We start from the raw sequence: 20,879 nt of genomic DNA, 5'->3' as shown, positions 1-20,879 counted from the left end.
AGTGTTTTAATTTTCTTCTACATTGAAAAGCATGTAGCTCTGAAGCATCTTTTTCAACAATTGCTAAAATATATCACAGTAAATTGAATGGAATGACTCCTACTTACTTGTTTCAATACGTTCCATAACGATTTTCATTTTGAAAATATAATAAGGATGGGAATGAAGCGAATTGTAGAGGGACTGGATTGACACGAAAACAATGAATAATATAGAACGATGAAACAACTTGTCAACACGTGGTGTCTTGGTTTGTTTTGAAAACTGCACGAACTTTCTAATATCTGTACTACACGCTCAAAACATATGTTAACATCATGGCCTACTTGATTCGGTCGAATATGAAAGTTGATTTTTTGACTTTTGTCCAATGGACGAAGCACTGTGGGACGTGGTCAGTTGAATGTTGGGTGATACGTTCATGTTGTTTTAGAGTCAGGAGTTAATCCAAAACCTCTGACTTTGGTAACGAAAGAGAAGAATTCAACCATCATACAACAGTCTAGTACCATAACACCTTTGAATTTAGGCAAATTGCTAAATATTAATGCTTATGCTGTTCGTAATGGATTACAGACACCACTTTTAGGTGTGCTTGTCAAGGAAATCTGTTGTTTCGTTATAATGATGTAAATTTAACAGATGATAAATAGTTTCTGATGATCTTTGCTTTTTTTTGTTGAATCATGTGTAGGACAATCCTATGACTCTGACTTTTAGAACATGACTAGACGTGTACGGTTTGGACATAGCGATAATATATGTATATTATGTATTATGGTGCTTACAAAGGCAAAGCAAAACGTGTTTATAAATATTTTTGCTGCATAGGGTAGGTGTACCAGTTATGGACAAAAAAACAAAAAGTTTTGAAATGTGAAAGTTATCAAAATTTCACATATGGCCAAATAGGGAACCACTATGACCATAACTGGTACACTTACCCTATATAGCAAATTGAGACACAACTTTGGACAGAAAGTGTCGAAATCATTTGTCCTCGATTTTATACTTACACATATAGCTGAGTCAATATGACCCAACCGTCTTTAATGGGTTAACATTCAAGAACATGACACCTCGTCATTCAATCGTCAAACATGCTTACGCCTCCAAAAAGACTGCTTTCCCTGCCAAAAAAAATGACTGACAATCGCTTTCCCTTTCTGTGTCTCTTCCCAATAAAACAAACCCAAAATCCTGCTTGCGTGCCCGGCCGCGAACCCGACTCCAGTCCGATCTTATTGTTTGCCGAGTACAGCGTCGAGGAGTACCCGGACGGAAGCAGAGCGGCCGTCTGTCTCACCAAAGCCTCCAACGTGTGGACGGTAACGTTCTTCCTGATGACCATATCGTTGTTCTTCCTGCTCCCGTTGGTCATCCTGGTGGTCCTGTATGCCATCATCGCCAAGAATCTGATCGCCAGCAACAACTCGCGGATAAAAATCCGCCTCAGCAAACCAGAACTCAGTTACAAAGCGCGGAAGCAGGTGGTTCTAATGTTGGGCGCCGTAGTCTTGGCATTCTTCACCTGTCTGCTCCCGTTCCGGATGCTCACCCTTTGGATCATTATGGTGTCCGAAGAAACATTCCAAAAATTAGCCGTAGAAAAGTACTACAACCTGTTGTATTTTAGTCGTATTATGCTCTACCTCAATTCGGCCGTCAATCCCATACTGTATAATCTAATGTCGTCCAAGTTCCGAAAGGGTTTCCTGCGGTTGTGTCGCTGCAGGCGACTCTGGGGACATCCTTTGAGGCGACGGGGTGGGAAAGTGCGTGGAAGGTCGGCCACATTCACAACCACAACGACCTCGTCCTATCTGGCGAGTTCATCGATTCGGAAAAGCAGTGAAAAGTACACATTATCATTGGACGATTTACGCTTTCAGCAGCTTCCAGTTTGCTCCAATGGACTTCCAATGGCGTCGACAGAAAGTGGCACACGGGGTAAAGATGCGTCCTCAATAGTAGTGGTCGTCAGCGATGATGACGAAGAACCCTTCCAGCTAAGTAGATTCTACAGGATGAACCTACTGCGGCAATATTCCACTCCATTGTTGCCGTGCTACGAAGATAGGGGGAGACCGCCATTACCTTCGACCGAACCGTCAGGGATCAATAGCAACAAATCAGTCGAAAGTGCGGTCAAGCGTCAAGCCTTTAATGTGACCTTCAAAGAATCCGAAAGACGCAAAAATAACAACAACGACTCTGCCGGCAGTAATGGAGTTATCCTTGTCGAACCGGGGTCAGCCTGGGGTAATCTGTTTAATCCGTGGAAATTGAAATTTATCCGGCAACAGACGACACCACCTCAACTGCAAGAACAAAGACCAAACTCACATGTTGCCAGTGCCAAAGCCGCCGTCATCATCGGGGTGGAGAGAAGGCTGCCAATGAGTCCCCGAACGAAGAAGCAAATGTCACTTGACGAAAGTTTGTTGGGGGCCCGTGGAAATCACTGCACGGTCGAAGGTGATTCTGGCGCTGGTGAAGTTTAGAGCGATGGAGGGGTTGCTGCGGGGTGTCTCGCTAGATTGTACATCTCATTAGAGGTTTCGATTTTGTATGAAGTTTTGTCGCAAGTGTGGTTATAAAGTGGTTTATTGGGCATAAGCAGTGTCTGAGTTCTTTAATTTACACTAACGGTAACGATACGTCGATTAAACGACAGCTTTATTAGTTAGTTTTTTTTTTTTTTTCATTCAAAGAACCAGAAGAAGAGACTTGTTTTTCAATACAGTCAACATGTCAAATAACTGTTTTAATTACAATGCTAAATTGGGTACTTCCTCAGCTTTACGGAAACATCCAAAATTCTTTCAATCAGAAAATTTCTCTCCCGGAGCATAAAGTATCATTGTAACTGCCACACGGTTACGAATAAAAATTGACAACTTTGCAAAGAAGGATTATTCTTCTATTTCTTCTTGGTATTAACGTCCTCACTGGGACCGAGCCTGCTTCTCAGCTTAGTGTTCTTAAGAGCACTTCCACAGTTATTAACTGAGAGCTTTCTTTGCCAAAGTTGCCATTTTCGCATTCGTATATCGTGTGGCAGATACGATGATACTCTATGCCCAGGGAAGTCAAGGAAATTTCCAATACGAAAAATACCTGGGCCGACCGGGAATCGAACCCAGACATCTTCAGCATGGCTTTTTTTTTTTTTTTAATTTCTTTATTAGTATCATTCCAAACATTACATTCATTTCTTATATCTAGGTGTTCTGTGTTGTTTGACAACACTATCATCCTAATTTGGTAAAACAAATTTAAGATTTAATTAACATTTTGTTAACAACATATTACATTTCATTTGCCGTAGCAGTTCAGTTTTTTTACAGGTGAGTTGATTTCACCTGCTTATAAGAGAAAAAAAATGTTTTTAATATACTTAACCTAACTTAACCTAAACATATAACGCATTAATCGTGGCAATAGAAGATTGTAACGATTTTTGCCTGAAATTATTAATGATTGTATTTGACATTTGTTCCAATGTTTCAACATTGGATATTCTATGTAACTCATTGGGACTATACCAGGGAGGAAGCCTCAGAATCATTTTCAAAATTTTATTTTGAATTCTCTGCAGAGCTTTCTTCCTGGTATTACAACAGCTAGTCCATATTGGTACAGCATACAACATGGCTGGCCTGAAAATTTGTTTGAATATCAACAGCTTGTTCTTAAGACAAAGTTTTGATTTTCTATTAATAAGGGGATAGAGACATTTTACATATTTATTACATTTGGTTTGAATGCCCTCAATGTGATTTTTGAAAGTTAAATTCTTATCTAGCATGAGCCCTAGATACTTAACTTCATCTGACCAATTTATTGGAACCCCTCTCATCGTGACAACATGTCTACTTGAAGGTTTCAAATAAAGAGCTTTTGGTTTATGTGGGAATATTATTAGTTGAGTTTTGGAAGCATTAGGAGAAATCTTCCATTTTTGCAAGTATGAAGAAAAAATATCCAAACTTTTTTGCAATCGACTACAGATGACACGCAGGCTTCGTCCTTTGGCGGAGAGGCCTGTGTCATCCGCAAACAAAGATTTTTGACATCCCTGAGGTAGCTCAGGTAAGTCAGATGTGAAAATATTGTATAATATTGGTCCCAAAATGCTGCCTTGAGGAACACCAGCTCTTACAGGAAGTCTTTCAGATCTGGAGTTCTGATAATTAACCTGAAGTGTACGATTTGACAGATAACTTTGAATTATTCTAACAATGTATGTTGGAAAATTAAAGTTTTTTAATTTTACATTTTTTTTTTTTTTTTCTTTATTAACGAGATTTTTAGCCCTGGGCTAGTTCATCTCGGGACCAACGGCTTTACTTCCCTTCCGAAGGAAGTCGTCACTACAACGTTTTTGTCAGTGACTATCTCGGGGATGGGATTCGAACCCAGGTCCTCGGCGTGAGAGGCGTGTGTTCTAACCACTACACCAGGTCCGTCCCCCTTTTAATTTTACAATCAAACCTTCATGCCAAACACTGTCGAATGCTTTTTCTATGTCTAGAAGAGCAAGACCAGTAGAATAGCCTTCAGATTTGTTGGAACGGATCAAATTTGTTACACGCAAAAGTTGATGAGTGGTCGAATGTCCATGGCGGAATCCGAACTGTTCATTGGCAAAAATTGAATTTTCGTTGATGTGGGCCATCATTCTGTTCAAAATAACCTTTTCAAAAAGTTTACTGATGGAGGAAAGCAAACTGATTGGACGATAGCTAGAAGCTTCTGCAGGATTTTTGTCTGGTTTTAAAATTGGAACAACCTTAGCATTTTTCCATTTGTCAGGAAAATATGCTAATTGAAAACATTTGTTAAATATATCAACTAAAAATGATAAGCTACTTTCTGGAAGTTTCTTGATGAGGATGTAGAAAATTCCATCATCGCCAGGAGCTTTCATGTTTTTGAATTTTTTAATAATAGTTCTCACTTCTTCCAAATCAGTCTCCCAGGCATTTTCGAAAACGTTCTCTTGATTGAGAATATTTTCGAACTCCTGAGTAACTTCATTTTCAATTGGACTAGTAAGTCTTAAATTAAAATTGTGCGCACTTTCAAACTGCATAGCAAGTTTTTGAGCTTTTTCGCAATTAGTTAATAATAATTTGTTTTCCTCTTTCAATGCCGGTATTGGCTTCTGAGGTTTTTTCAAGATTTTAGATAATTTCCAAAAGGGCTTAGAGCCAGGGTCCAATTGAGAAATTTTATTTTCAAAATTTTTGTTTCTTAATTGAGCAAAACGTTTCTTGATTTCTTTCTGCAAATCCTGCCATATAATTTTCATAGCAGGATCGCGAGAGCGTTGAAATTGCCTTCTCCTCACGTTTTTTAGACGGATCAAGAGTTTAAGATCATCGTCTATAATCACGGATTGAAATTTTACTTCACATTTTGGAATTGCAATGCTCCGGGCTTCAACAATGGAATTTGTTAAAGTTTCAAGAGCATTGTCAATATCAAGTTTAGTTTCTAAAGAAATGTTAACATCAAGATTGGAGTCAACATACGTTTTATATATATTCCAGTCGGCTCGTAAATAATTGAAAGTAGAGCTGATATGATTGAGAATCGCTTCTTGGGATATTTGAAATGTAACAGGGACATGATCAGAATCAAAATCAGCATGAGTAATCAGCTGGCTACAAAGATGACTAGAGTCGGTTAAGACCAAATCAATCGTAGATGGATTTCTAGAAGAGGAAAAACATCAGGGTATTGAATTGAGAAATATCCTGAAGAGCACTCATCAAATAAAATTCTGCCGTTGGAATTACTTTGAGAATTATTCCATGACCGATGTTTGGCATTAAAGTCACCAATGACAAAAAATTTTGACTTATTGCGAGTCAATTTACGCAAGTCAGTTTGGAGCAAATTAACTTGCTGCCCAGAGCATTGAAAAGGCAAATAGGCAGCTATGAAAGTATATTTACCAAACTGTGTTTCAACAGAAACACCCAAAGTTTCAAAAACTTTAGTTTCAAATGATGAAAACAGTTGATGTTTTATACGCCTATGAATGATGATTGCAACTCCCCCACATGCCCCATCAAGTCGATCATTACGATAAACAAAAAAGTTAGGATCTCTTTTGAGTTTAGATCCAGGTTTTAAATACGTTTCGGTAATAACTGCTATATGCACGTTATTAACCGTAAGAAAATTAAACAGCTCATCCTCTTTACCATTCAGAGAACGAGCATTCCAATTTAAAGTATTTAAATTATTATTTGGATCCATTAGAAAAACGTAATCCAATAACAATTTGATTTGTGAATTTTACACCTACTTGGACTGCTTCAGTCATAGTGGTGGCTTTGAACATTGCATCAATCATTAGATTCAATTGTTCAGTTAGAAAATTAAAATCAGAGGCAGACATGTCATGTGATTTCCCATTGGAATTTCCGGTAGACGAAGAAGCGGAGTTACCTATGGCGGTAGGGCTTTTTCCATTTGATTTGAAACAAGTGGAATGGGTACCCATGGATCGAACAGGGGAGGAGTTCGAATTTCCTGCTACGATATCGGCAAAGGATTTACCGTGGGTAGATACATTCGAAATAGAAAGATTCGAACGGCTACCCGACGGATTAAAATTAGTTTGTGAATGAGCATGATTATGATCTTCCTGATGGGTATGATTCATGATCAAGCGATCGTTAACTGAAAAATGAGCATTGTTCGATACTCTACCAGGCAAATTCCGGAAACGACCGTTATCGTAACGGATATTATCTTTCATCTGCCTGGCACGAGCCTCAATGACCTTTTTGCGTGAAGGACAATTCCAAAAATTGGACTTATGGTTAGCCCCGCAATTACAACATATGAATTTGGTGGTATCTTCTTTCACTGGACAGACGTCCTTGGCGTGAGAAGAACCTCCGCAAATCATGCATTTAGCATCCATGCGACAATTTTTTGTACCATGACCCCACTTTTGGCACCGACGGCACTGAGTGGGGTTCTGGTAATTTCCTCCAGGTTTCTGGAAATGTTCCCATGTCACACGGACATCGAACAAAAGTTTTGCTTTTTCTAAAGCTTTAATATTATTTAGTTCTTTTTTGTTAAAGTGAACTAAATAAAATTCTTGAGAAAGCCCTTTCCGAACAATGCCAGATTGGGTTCTCTTTTTCATAATGATTACTTGGACTGGGGAAAATCCAAGTAAATCATTTATTCCATTTTTGATCTCTTCAGGTGATTTATAGTCACTTGAGAGACCTTTCAAGACAACTTTGAACAAACGTTCAGTTTTGTCGTCATAAGTAAAAAATTTGTGCTTCTTCTCTTCAAGATGTTTGAGAAGAAGCTCACGATCTTTAAGAGTTTCCGGCAAAACGCGACAGTCTCCTTTCTTTGCGATTTGGAAGGAAACCTTGATTCCCCTAATGGAGTTCAAGATCTCCTGCCTAAATCCCCCAAATTCGGAACAACTGACCACGATAGGCGGCACTCTTTGCTTCCTCACTTGAATCAAAGAGCCTGGGCTAGAGGCTGCTTCGATTTGGCGTTCGGAAAATTTGTCTAGAGCATCGAACTGATTGCTCATTTCGATACAATTATTCATTTCACCCTTGGAAGAAAGTTCGCATTCCGGAGAAACGTCCTTTCTTCCATTCTTGCCACGTGTAGTGACAGTTTTAAAACCCACTTTTTTGGAAGGAAGTAGTGAATTCAGAGATTCACCCTTCCTTTTGTTTGTTGTTGATACCATGTTTAATTAATAAACGAAAGAAGACGTGACCTTCGAAAGGTTTTTTCCCAAGACGGTGTCCAAGAAGGATTACCACCGCTAGCTTTCGCCAACGGGTCCAACGAAAAATCGAAGGCACGGGTCCAAACAAGGATCGTAAAGGGATCAATAGTAGAAAAATAGTACTGAAAAGTACTGTTTTAGTAGCACTGAAAAGTACCGTTTTTAATTTTAGCACTGAAAAGTACTGTTTTTGTAGCACTGAAAAGTACTGTTTTATTGCTTTAGGTAGTTTTTAAGAAAACTTCCAAGAGCAGAGAGAATTCGTGTACGCACAGCACGAAGGTACGATGCGCACTGATTCAGCATGGCTTTGCTTTGTAACCGCGGACTCTAACCACTCGGCTAAGGAATGCCCAAAGAAGGGTTGTACAGTTAATAATACAGTCAGGGCCGGATTTAAATATGTGGGGCCCCGTTGGCACAGTCTTGTGGGGGCCTTTCCATCACAATTTTTTTTTTATTTGCAGGTATTTTGAAATTGACTGCGAGATAATTTCCATAATAACTTCTATTGTTATTGTTGTGGGCAAAGTTCTAACTACCAAACGTCCAAACTACTTCAAGCCTTTATTAACGTACCATGAATTACTTTCAAATATGGGTTACCGTCGTCTGGGGTAAGAATGGATCAAAAACGCATTGTATGATGGATTGTAGGATAACTCGTAATTTGATTTGAATGTATATTTTTATAAGATAATGGCACACATATATTTTGGCAAACATTGATTTTGTGTATTTCTAAATATATTTGAAAGCCGGTAAGTCAACTAAATCTTATTCATGAAAATTTGAATATATTGTTTTGTGTAGAATCGAGTATTGTTTCAAATCGCTTTAAATAATTTGAATTCATGGAATCTTTCAAATCTCTCGATGTGATTCAAAAAGTAAGTAGGGGTCGAATCCTATTTTTGGCACTTTTTATTCACTTTAGCAGGGGATCGTTGGAAAGCTCATATTTGACCACCGTTATATTAAAGTTTTTCTTATAGTACATTTTAAGACAATTCGGCCGAGAAAACCCCCCACGCCAAAGTGAATCATGTAAGTGTCCAAACAATTCTTTGTCTCACGAATTTATCAATGAATAGTTCCTAAGTCTTCAATAATACATATTTTCAGTCTTTGTTGGTGCGGGCCCTTAAAATATGGAGCACCGGGGAACAATACTCCTTCGGATCCATAAATGTGACCCTGGTCACCCCCGTCGACGGTACTGTTAAATGAAATGATATTTTAAAACTTAAGAACATACTCTCTTTTCTGATTTAGAAACTATCATCTTCGCTATTTCTAATATGTTTGTAGATGTCTTGGACCTATTCATCATCGGTAATATTGATTCGATATTTTTGTTCGCTACTCTTTCTATTTATTTAAACATGATTCGCTAATGACCGCTGAAGCCATATTTAAAACACATAATGTGTTCTCGAAACATTAGAACATTCAGGGTTCAAGTCAATCGATAAAAAAAATTGCGTTATAAAGTACTCATGCTTCTTAAGCTATCTTAAGTAAGTCTCCGTAAAGTTATGGGATTGTTCTGTTCCTTGTCGTCAATCGAAGTTACATAATTTATTTAGAGTTTTCGAATATATCACATCAATGCTGACTTGATGCAAAAAGTTCAACGAAAATTGTAGGTATTCAACATATATTCTTAAAAATCTTTTCAAACCCACATTGTTTTTGTGTCGTTCTAAATTTAAATCAATCTCCAGTCCTGAAAATTTTAATATATTGCATTAGTATTTAAATTTGTGTTAATCATGCCTAGTTTCGAATGACTTCGAAAATTTTTGTGAGGGCCCGGGGCACATTGGTCTAGTTTTGAAAAAAAACATGGCAGAAATTGCGCATTCATAGGACAAAATTCTAACAAAAATGCTGTTTTTCATACGTTTTTTGGCTCTCAACTTTTTCAAGCAACTATCGTTTAGGCAAACTTAGGCAAGAAGATTCTTCTTCAATCGATTCCTTAGTCTTAAACGCGCGTTTGTGCAAGATATCTTCACGGGGAGTGGCGGGAAGCGATTTGTACGGTATAAAGAAGCTCTTCTTTAAATATTTGAAGTACCTACGGCAATAAGTATTAATTTAATAAGGTTAGCAACACTTCAATACAAATTTGCATCCGAACATGTTGAATCTATATGAGAATGAGTTATCGACCAGAAAAAAAATATTATGAAACTAAAAATTGCACGGATTTTTGTGAAAATTGATTAGTTGAGTTTTGAAACAAAAATTTAGGTTTTTGGACATGTGCAGCTATTTATCGTCTGAACAAGTAGAAGAACATGTTTATTTTTAACTTCTCGTACGAATTCTCAACTATCTGATATCGTAGATGAATGTTTGAATTTATTTTTCAGCTAAAAACTAAGTTTGGATATGGGGTTTTTGCCAGCTATTTTAAAATCTGGACCAATGTGCGGGGCCATGCCCTACGGTAGCTGCGCATGTCGATTTTTTTTTCAACGCTCATCTTTGACATGCTCTAGTTTTGTTCCCTTTTATGCAATCAAACTGAAATTTTCTCCACAGAACTTCAAATATCTTCAATTTTGCAAACACAAAATTTTAATTAAGTTGAAGTTAGTCTAAAAGTGATACGAAAGTCAAGAAATCAATGTTTCTATTTCAATTTGTGAAGCTGCTATTTCGAGTAATTTTACCAAGTATCACACTTTCGGGCCGTGGATCAGACAAACTTGACATTTTGTGGTTACAAAATTGAACGCATTTGTTGTTATGTGCAAAAAAAAATCAGCCTTTCATGAACTAACAGAAACATGTCAAAATAGAGCATTTTATATAAAAATAGACATGCGCTGTTATTCAGAACAGCATTATAGTACATTTACATAAGGAATAACACAGAACAGCACTGTATAATTAATTCCATCATTACGTTAAAAATTGGACTAAATATATTTTGCTACAAAAAAGTATTTGTTTTTACAATCAATAGAGTCTTAAAGCCTTGCCCCAATTTTAGTACCAAACGCTTAAGTTTAGGTCAGAAATACATGTTTACTCATTTTTGAAATGTTTTCCATTGGTTTAAGTCCAAAAAACATTTTCTACGGTTTTTTGAAATTATGTCACACCCCTTTGTTTAAACTCAAATTTTGGGTGTATTTTGTTTTTCGTGTCCCTTTCGAAATGTCAAACAGAAGCAACCCCAGTGTTAAAACTATAACCTCTGAGGCGTTTTTGTCGACTAAGTGAACATCAAAATGTCAACGTCATGATCAAAAGTGTCATGGTTCATATTTGGACTCATTTTTTAAATTAATGTTTAAATATGTTAAAGCCATCATTTGAGTGGGAAAAACTGCTTAAGTAGTTGCATGAACATGCTCTTTCGTATTGTTGAATAAAAACAAGATTTAATTAAACATTTTAGGATCCAATGATACTATGCTTGATTTTAAAATTCAGTTTAGTAGTTCACACTTAAGCCTTCACAACATTTTGAACACTCAAAGTTAGTATGTAAATTTAGCACCAGCGGATTGTTTAGCATCGATATTTCCAACAATATTCCTTACAACTTAAAAAAATGTCCTTGCAAAATTGAAAAAGTTAAAAACTATCATTACACTGAAACAAGTATTGAAGTAATGAGAACCATGAACAAGTTTTTAAATTTACTATTCCAATAACGATTGAGCAAGCAAGAACGCTTTTTATTTACGTTTTGTTCCCTCTCAATCCAACCGCATCGATAGCCGAGCGGTAAGCGTTCACACTTAATCGTAGAATTTCATTTCGGTAAACTTAAACGACGAATTCAGTCGGTAAAACATATTTTTACTGAAATGTCGTTCATATTTGACATTGACAGATGCAAATTGACGAAAATCGGTAGTTTACATAAATTACTGAGACTCGGTAATCGGTTTTGCCACAAAAATCAGCAAACATATTTTTTACTGAATTCCCGCAAAACACGTCTGTCAAAACCGAAAAAACAGAACTGCAGTTATCAACGTTCTTCGGAAGAGCGCCTACATGTAAGTATTTACATAATTTATTGTATTTTGGCATATAAATTTGCCTATAAATTAATCATTCATTCGATTCAGCAATAATTAAAGCCATTTTTTTACATTTTACATAGGAATGTTCCCTGGATCATCTACTTCTTCACAATGAAAGTGCGCAGCGAAAGTGGTCGTGTCGTTACTCGGTATTTGCTTTAAACGGAAAAGCCCAACATTCTTCATATTAAGTAAAAAGTGAGATGTTTACAATGGCGGCAGTATATACTTTTTCAAGGCGATAAAACATATAGTTTCAATAAATTTGTCTTTATTATTAAAAATTATGTGTTGCTTTTTCTTTTTGTTCTTCTTCCAATCGAAAAATAATCATTTGCCGAATCTTGGTAAAAGTGTGCCGAGATTTTCGGCAATGGACAACCGATCTCTTCGTCGAATTTTGACAGCTGAGTTGATTTAACATTTTACAGAACAATCGGCACTTTGAACTTTTACCGAGATTTTCACCGAAATCTCAGCTGTTGGGTTCTCGGCGATTATTTTTACCGGCCTCGGCGAAACAAATTAAGTGTGTTCGCGCTTGATAATTACAAGATCCTCGGTTCAATTCTGGCCTGCTGCAAGTTTTTAACCATGATATAGTAATTTTTACTGTCGAAATGGTGCCATGGTAAAATTGAATGCTCAAAATATTTGAAATAAATGCAAATTTAGTCTGCACAAATCAAGTGGCGTTGTGTATTTAATTTAACCCTCTAATATAGTAATTTCAACTACAACGCTGTTCTCATTGTAGACATCTACAAACTAGAAAACATGGAATGTCTGTGATGCCAAGAAAACATTAAGTATCTTTGGAAGGAAATTCTTTATCGACCTGATTGTGGTTGTTACAGCCTGAATGTTGAATTACACAGCATAGCAGAATTTCGATCCTGTTTATCGCCACTTTTATTCTTATTGTAATAAGATAGAAAACACTAGACAAAGGACTAGCATGCATCGCCCAGTGGCACAGTCGAAAAACGTACCCGAAGAAAAGTTTTCCGGACTGAAGCGGGAATCAAACCAACACTTCTTGACTTGATGCGGCTAAATGCACACTAACCGCACAACCACGAATCAGATGCTTCCAGTCTCCAAACATAATTGTTCATTTCTACGTACAATACCTTTCAAAACCATCAAAAAATAACCTTTAGGCATCTTTAATATCATAAGCATTGTTTAACACATGAAGATTGCTTTATTGTGATAAATTAAGATAATAAATTACCTTGCAAGTTGGCTGAAATAGTCAAATTTTGCATTTTCAACAACCAATATTTCAAAAACTAGAAGTGCTCTAATTTTTCTGAGAGCGGAAATGGATTCAGTAAATTAAGTACATTAAGGTATTTTGGTGCTTGAGACAAAATTTGTTCCGCAGTGTTTTTTGCTAGAATAGGTTATGCGTGAATGGATTTAGATTTGATCGTGCATTTTGAACACTCCTGGCCGAACCCGCGTGTAAACAGGTCAAACCGTCGACTGAAAATGATATCAATATATTATGCGTGGCGTGAACAATTCTCGCGCCGACTATCTTAAAAAACGCTTGTAGATCGCCGCAGGTACTTCAAATCATTTTGGTGTGTTCTGCGCAATCATGCCTTGGACAATCAGGAATAATCGCGCAGAAAACACCAAAACGATTTGAAGTACCTGTGGCGATCTACACGCAATTTAAGAAGTTTTCAAGATCGCTGTCGCGATAAATAATCGTGCAATGCACAGTAGTGTTGAGATCGGAAGATGCGAGCACAGAGCTCAAAGCTGGTTTGGTCAGGGGGTGGGGGGGGGGTATACGCAACAAGGTGCGCCTACCGTTCATGTTTTGTGGGTGTATTCGTTTGGCTCACAACGCTGCTAGGCATCCTGCTGTTTGAGTGTTGAAATGCATCAGCATTTGCTGCCTGGCATGGCCCGCGTTTCGACCTGTGCTGTTTGGGTCGGCCCGCGTGAGAGATGATTGTTAGGCGAGCTTTGTTTGTAGTTGACAGCCGTACACCCACCCTGGGTTTGGTTGCCAAAATCGAACCATTCCCAAATCAAACGTTAAAGTTGCCAAAATCAAAGCGTGCTAAAATCGAACGGGTACTATTGTTCCACGGATACTACAAATCTGTAGTAACTATAATAGTAGTTTACGGAACAAGTTGCAGAATGATGATTTTTACAGCACGAGTCGTAAATTATTTACGAGGCTTGCCGAGTAGGATAATTACGACAAGTGCTGTAAAAATCGAGTTCTGCAACGAGTTACGTACAACATTTTTTGCAGTTTCGTAGAAGACCACACGATGGTATCATAAATTATATAGGAATGCATACACTAACATTTTACAATTTCTGAGAAATTGTTGTGTTATGATTCATTACGCAACTCAAATCAGTTGCGTAATAAGAAAGCGTTGCATAATGAATCATTACAGCACTGGTTTCAGTTAGGTAGAGACTATTCCCGCACTGCATACTTCAGTGCAGGAAAGTAGGCCGTTTCATGACAGATTGGCGTGATGAAAAACAGCCTATTACGATGAGAAATTGCAAAAAAAAAACGTTTTATTTTGTATTCTGATCTTATTTTTGAAATGAATAAACTGCCCTATACAATAACGTCCAAACTATTGGCAACAACACAACAAATATTCAACTTTGATCTTGAAAGAGAAACAGCCTCAAAATTCAATTTTGTTCGGAAGAAAAGCATCGACCCGAAGATAGTTCCTTCAAAAACACTGTCAACTGTCCTTCATATAGTTGTTTGTGACATCGAAAACGAATGCAATCGAATGTAATACAGCCTAGAGTAAACCAATGTTATTAATGCCATAGGGCCTTTGACAAAGTGGAACCAACGCGTTACTATGAGTTTCCTTCATTTGAAAGCGATTGAAAACATCTCATGACGTTTGCTTCCACAGGCAATAAGCAGTTATGAAAAACATAGATTGAATCGTTCATCGACATGTGTTTGATTCTAGTGCGTTATCAATCGCTGTTTATTGACACAGTTACTGCTCAGAGTACATCAGAACTTAAGAAAAGAATCATTATGACGATGATATTTCAGCAGTAGAATTTTTGTAGATAAATGGCGATTCTATGATATTTCCTGGAATAACACATTCTCCGGAATGCCACTTCCCGGAATGATTTTTCGCGGATTTGTTATTTTTTGCGATGTGAACTATCCAGCAAAACCACAGCTAAGTGTCGTGGGCTCCAATGCAGCCGGTCGAGGATCTTTGCGTGTTGGAAAATTCTTCTACTTTCGAGGGCGTACTCAAGTAGCCAAATAGCACGTAAATTCGCCCCCTTAATTAACGAAGAACTAGTAAATTACTGTGTAAATCACTTAGTGCTAATATGGACATTGAGTCGAGAAGCAGACTCTGTCCTAGTTGGAACGACATGCCAGAAAGGAAAAGAAGAAGATGATACCAGTTAAAACACTATTAAAGTTTGTTCACAAAATTCATAACTCCAAAAATACAATTAAAAATAAAATACTAACCGCACAACCACGAATCAGATGCTTCCAGTCTCCATACATAATTGTTCATTTCTACGTACAATACCTTTCAAAACCATCAAAAAATAACCTTTAGGCATCTTTAATATTATAAGCATTGTTTAACACATGAAGATTGCTTTATTGTGATAAATTAAGATAATAAATTACCTTGCAAGTTGGCTGAAATAGTCAAATTTTGCATTTTCAACAACCAATATTTCAAAAACTAGAAGTGCTCTAATATTTCTGAGAGCGGAAATGGATTCAGTAAATTAAGTATATTAAGGTATTTTGGTGCTTGAGACAAAATTTGTTCCGCAGTGTTTTTTGCTAGAATAGGTTATGCGTGAATGGATTTAGATTTGATCGTGCATTTTGAAAACTCCTGGCCGAACCCGCGTGTAAACAGGTCAAAAGGCAAAGAACTTAACGAAGCTTTGCGTCGACTGAAAATGATATCAATATATTATGCGTGGCGTGAACAATTCTCGCGCCGACTATCTTAAAAAACGCTTGTAGATCGCCGCAGGTACTTCAAATCATTTTGGTGTGTTCTGCGCAATCATGCCTTGGACAATCAGGAATAATCGCGCAGAAAACACCAAAACGATTTGAAGTACCTGCGGCGATCTACACGCAATTTAAGAAGTTTTCAAGATCGCTGTCGCGATAAATAATCGTGCAATGCACAGTAGTGTTGAGATCGGAAGATGCGAGCACAGAGCTCAAAGCTGGTTTGGTCAGGGGGTGGGGGGGGGGGGTATACGCAACAAGGTGCGCCTACCGTTCATGTTTTGTGGGTGTATTCGTTTGGCTCACAACGCTGCTAGGCATCCTGCTGTTTGAGTGTTGAAATGCATCAGCATTTGCTGCCTGGCATGGCCCGCGTTTCGACCTGTGCTGTTTGGGTCGGCCCGCGTGAGAGATGATTGTTAGGCGAGCTTTGTTTGTAGTTGACAGCCGTACACCCACCCTGGGTTTGGTTGCCAAAATCGAACCATTCCCAAATCAAACGTTAAAATTGCCAAAATCAAATCGTGCTAAAATCGAACGGGTACTATTGTTCCACGGATACTACAAATCCATAGTAACTATAATAATAGTTTACGGAACAAGTTGCAGAATGATGATTTTTACAGCACGAGTCGTAAATTATTTACGAGGCTTGCCGAGTAGGATAATTACGACAAGTGCTGTAAAAATCGAGTTCTGCAACGAGTTACGTACCGTAAAACGGGGTAACTTTGATAGTTTTTTCGAAGAAAACTTTAATATTTTTGCATGCTGTTTCAAAGATTTACAATTTATATTTTTAAAACAAGTACTGGCATCCTAGCTATCGATTACAGTCGATAAATTGGCAAAAGATTTATTTTGATTGGATGTATAATTTTTCATATAATCGGAAGTTGGTTTTCTGTTTTGGGGTAACTTTGATAATGGAGTATGATTCGAACTAAATTGAATGAATAGCGAACATTTGTAGGGCATTGCAGACCTCTAGGCGTTTAACGTTATATGGAAATTTCTGACTTAGATTACAAAAATGGTCCCAGTTTGTGAAAATGCTTTTCGCTAAGAGATTTGAGACCGTATTCAAGTTCTATGATAACTAGGCTATCAAAGATAAGTGGCCAACTATTCAAAACTACATCAAATAGTGATCGTAGAACAGATTGTTTGTAAGCGTTTCGAAAATGCTAAAATTGTGTAAATTTTTTAAATTCGTATAAAAAGCCTAAAATGTTCTTGATTCAAATGAAAACCGCTCTTACATGAAGTGTCATACTAATATTCTTTAGTTTTGCATTCGTTTTGCTTAACTGATTAACAGAAATTATGATATTTCGTTTAGTATGCGGTGGGTTACGCACTATCAAAGTTACCCGCATTATCAAAGTTACCCCGTTTTACGGTACAACATTTTTTGCAGTTTCGTAGAAGACCACAGGATGGTATCATAAATTATATAGGAATGCATACACTAACACTTTACAATTTCTGAGAAATTGTTGTGTTATGATTCATTACGCAACTCAAAACAGTTGCGTAATAAGAAAGCGTTGCATAATGAATCATTACAGCACTGGTTTCAGTTAGGTAGAGACTATTCCCGCACTGCATACTTCAGTGCAGGAAAGTAGGCCGTTTCATGACAGATTGGCGTGATGAAAAACAGCCTATTACGATGAGAAATTGCAAAAAAAAAACGTTTTATTTTGTATTCTGATCTTATTTTTGAAATGAATAAACTGCCCTATACAATAACGTCCAAACTATTGGCAACAACACAACAAATATTCAACTTTGATCTTGAAAGAGAAACAGCCTCAAAATTCAATTTTGTTCGGAAGAAAAGCATCGACCCGAAGATAGTTCCTTCAAAAACACTGTCAACTGTCCTTCATATAGTTGTTTGTGACATCGAAAACGAATGCAATCAAATGTAATACAGCCTAGAGTAAACCAATGTTATTAATGCCATAGGGCCTTTGACAAAGTGGAACCAACGCATTACTATGAGCTCCCTTCATTTGAAAGCGATTGAAAACATCTCATGACGTTTGCTTCCACAGGCAATAAGCAGTTATGAAAAACATAGATTGAATCGTTCATCGATATGTGTTTGATTCTAGTGCGTTATCAATCGCTGTTTATTGACACAGTTACTGCTCAGAGTACATCAGAACTTAAGAAAAGAATCATTATGACGATGATATTTCAGCAGTAGAATTTTTGTAGATAAATGGCGATTCTATGATATTTCCTGGAATAACACATTCTCCGGAATGCCACTTCCCGGAATGATTTTTCGCGGATTTGTTATTTTTTGCGATGTGAACTATCCAGCAAAACCACAGCTAAGTGTCGTGGGCTCCAATGCAGCCGGTCGAGGATCTTTGCGTGTTGGAAAATTCTTCTACTTTCGAGGGCGTACTCAAGTAGCCAAATAGCACGTAAATTCGCCCCCTTAATTAACGAAGAACTAGTAAATTACTGTGTAAATCACTTAGTGCTAATATGGACATTGAGTCGAGAAGCAGACTCTGTCCTAGTTGGAACGACATGCCAGAAAGGAAAAGAAGAAGATGATACCAGTTAAAACACTATTAAAGTTTGTTCACAAAATTCATAACTCCAAAAATACAATTTTTGACACCCACCCATCCCCTTGTAAGGCATTTTGTATTAAAATTTTTCAAATTTTGTATGAACTGTAACAACTTAAAGACAGCCACCCACCCCATTAATAACCTTAGTTTGAAAGAAGGGAAAATTTCTTATGTTTGATTTAAGCCAAATCTTTTTCAGTCGGAAGAAGGGTGATTCTCTATGAAAATGGCAGTATCTATAATTGGAATTCATGTTGTAACCATTGAAAGGAATATGAGATCAAGGAAATTGATGTAAATGATATAAAAATACACTTAACTAAACTGCACTCGGATTGCTTGAACAAATAAAATATTCAGCCCAACCCTTAACCTCGTTAACTAACTGAAAATATGGTGGATAGAAACAATAAAACTTCAAATATTTTTTTATGGGATTTGCTGGAATTCGTCATTTTAATGTGCTACTAAATTTGCCATTAAAACTGGTTTTCAAATCAGAATACCAAATATAAGGACAAAAGTTGAAATTAAGCAGCCTGTTGCTAAATTGATAAATTTTCAAATATTTTCATTCAACATAAAAAAGTGAGAATGCAATTAAGCATGGCGGGTGACATTGGGCCCAGGTGACTTTGACCGCCCTTTTCGATGCATCCCATCGCCAGCATGAGCACCAAAAAAAAATCTAGCGAACATTTACAAAATATTCTGGACCATTGCCACATGGTTTTCGTAATTCTGATGTTACTTTCTGATAAAATTTCAATATTTAAAAGTTTTATTCGGACGATGGTTATTTTGATTTCCGATTGATTTACTTTAATATCTTTCCGGGAAATGTGTCATTCTGAGAAATGTCTTTCCGGGAAATGGAGTAAGGTACCGCGGGGCAAGTGGGTACGAAAAAAACGATAGTTCAAACAAATTGTTCAATAACATTTTCAAATGTCAATATTTTTCAAATCCAACAACACAATCACGTTTTGGCAACATATTTGCTGGTGTGTGCATGAAACTAATTGAATAATTTCGAAATTGTGAAAACCTTGGAAGAAAGTTTTAGAATGAGCCATTGGACGCAGTTGCCTCGCTAAACGGGGCAAGTGGGACACATCCAGTTTCATGCGTCAATCCACAACAGTGAGTCAAGCATTACAATAATAGAATTGATAAGTCATAGATTTTTAATTCTAGGTACACATTTGATGTACATAAGGGATCAACCATAAAATACGATACGTTTTAGGAAGAAACCCTTTATCTAATAACATGTTACCTCACATTAAAAATTAACTGAAAAAGCCTCAATAAAAGCGTAAAGAGGAATTAAACATGTTCAAAATATATCATTTATAAGTTGTTAATTAAAATGTAGCACATAAACAATCAATAATTGACGAAATTATAAATATGTTTTGTTATTATTTATATGCATGGCAGAAAACCACCTTATGGGATGGAATTGTTTTCCATCACTACTTAATTTGGTAGAAATAACAAATAAATTTCAAATAAAATAGAAAAGTAATTGTTATCATGATGCACTTCAAATTTCAGCTGTGTGTTTGTTCAAGTTTGAAGTCGTATTTCAAAAATAAAAAATAAATTAAAAAATAAAGAATAATAACACTTTTATTCCCCTCTTATGCAATTATGCAATTTGAGGTTGATCTTTTTTTTTTTATAAAAATCATTTTTTGAATGTTTTAGTGCTACTCTCTAGGAAAATATATGAAACGTGTACGAAAAGTTTTGTTTCTGGTTTTTGTTTTGATAGGTCCCACTTACCCCAGGTACAAATATATTTTGGGGTAAGATAGACCATCGAAAATTTCATATGAAATGAAAACAAAATACTGGTTTATCGTAAGCAGCTTGTATTAATATTTAAAATTATAGCTTACTGATGTAAATTCGATTTAAAACACATTTATTTTTTGCGGGTCAATGCAAGACGTGGAACGTGTCACAATTTATCATGCAAGTTGAAAATGGCGCTAAACTGACAACTGTTACATGAACCACATGGTAATAAAAATAACAATATGTTTAGTACTAAATACATTCCTTGTCATTGTATCTTCAACTTTCTAGAAGAATACCCCCATGAAAAACTTTTCCTAGTTGAGCTATGACGAAACGCCCCACTTACCCCGGATTCTCACTTGCCCCGCGGTACCTTAATCGGTAAATGATATGAAACCAAATTGACTTGACTACTGATTTTCCTTACACGCTCGTTCAGATCTACTCAAAAGTGAGTAGATTTCGCCTCACTTTGGAACAAAGTGGAACTGTTCAAAAGTGAGTAACACCATCGTTACTCACTTTAGAGTAACATAGTCAAATGTCAATATGGGAGTAACACTTACTCACTTCGTTTAATCTGA

At 36.8% G+C, this 20,879-nt stretch overlaps 2 protein-coding genes across 3 annotated transcripts in view; both read left to right on the top strand.

Annotated features, from left to right (window-relative positions):
* The window catches only part of LOC5567066 (gastrin-releasing peptide receptor), a 416,782-nt gene that overhangs the window by 358,809 nt on the left and 37,094 nt on the right, over positions 1-20,879 (top strand). The gene's annotated exons all lie outside the window — the stretch shown is intronic.
* On the top strand, positions 1,121-2,663 carry LOC5567065. The gene has a single exon (XM_021857144.1). The coding sequence runs from the start codon at positions 1,143-1,145 to the stop codon at positions 2,502-2,504; it is 1,362 nt and encodes a 453-aa protein (XP_021712836.1). The 5' UTR covers positions 1,121-1,142; the 3' UTR covers positions 2,505-2,663.

Source organism: Aedes aegypti, chromosome 1 (genome assembly GCF_002204515.2).
Source record: "Aedes aegypti strain LVP_AGWG chromosome 1, AaegL5.0 Primary Assembly, whole genome shotgun sequence".
Lineage (NCBI taxonomy): Eukaryota > Metazoa > Arthropoda > Insecta > Diptera > Culicidae > Aedes > Aedes aegypti.
The sequence above is the reverse complement of the archived record's forward strand: the minus strand, read 5'-3'. Positions and strand labels throughout refer to the sequence as shown.

Coding starts and splice junctions, on each gene's coding strand:
- LOC5567065 (XM_021857144.1), top strand. CDS start 1,143: ATGACTGACAATCGCTTTCCCTTTCTGTGTCTCTTCCCAATAAAACAA.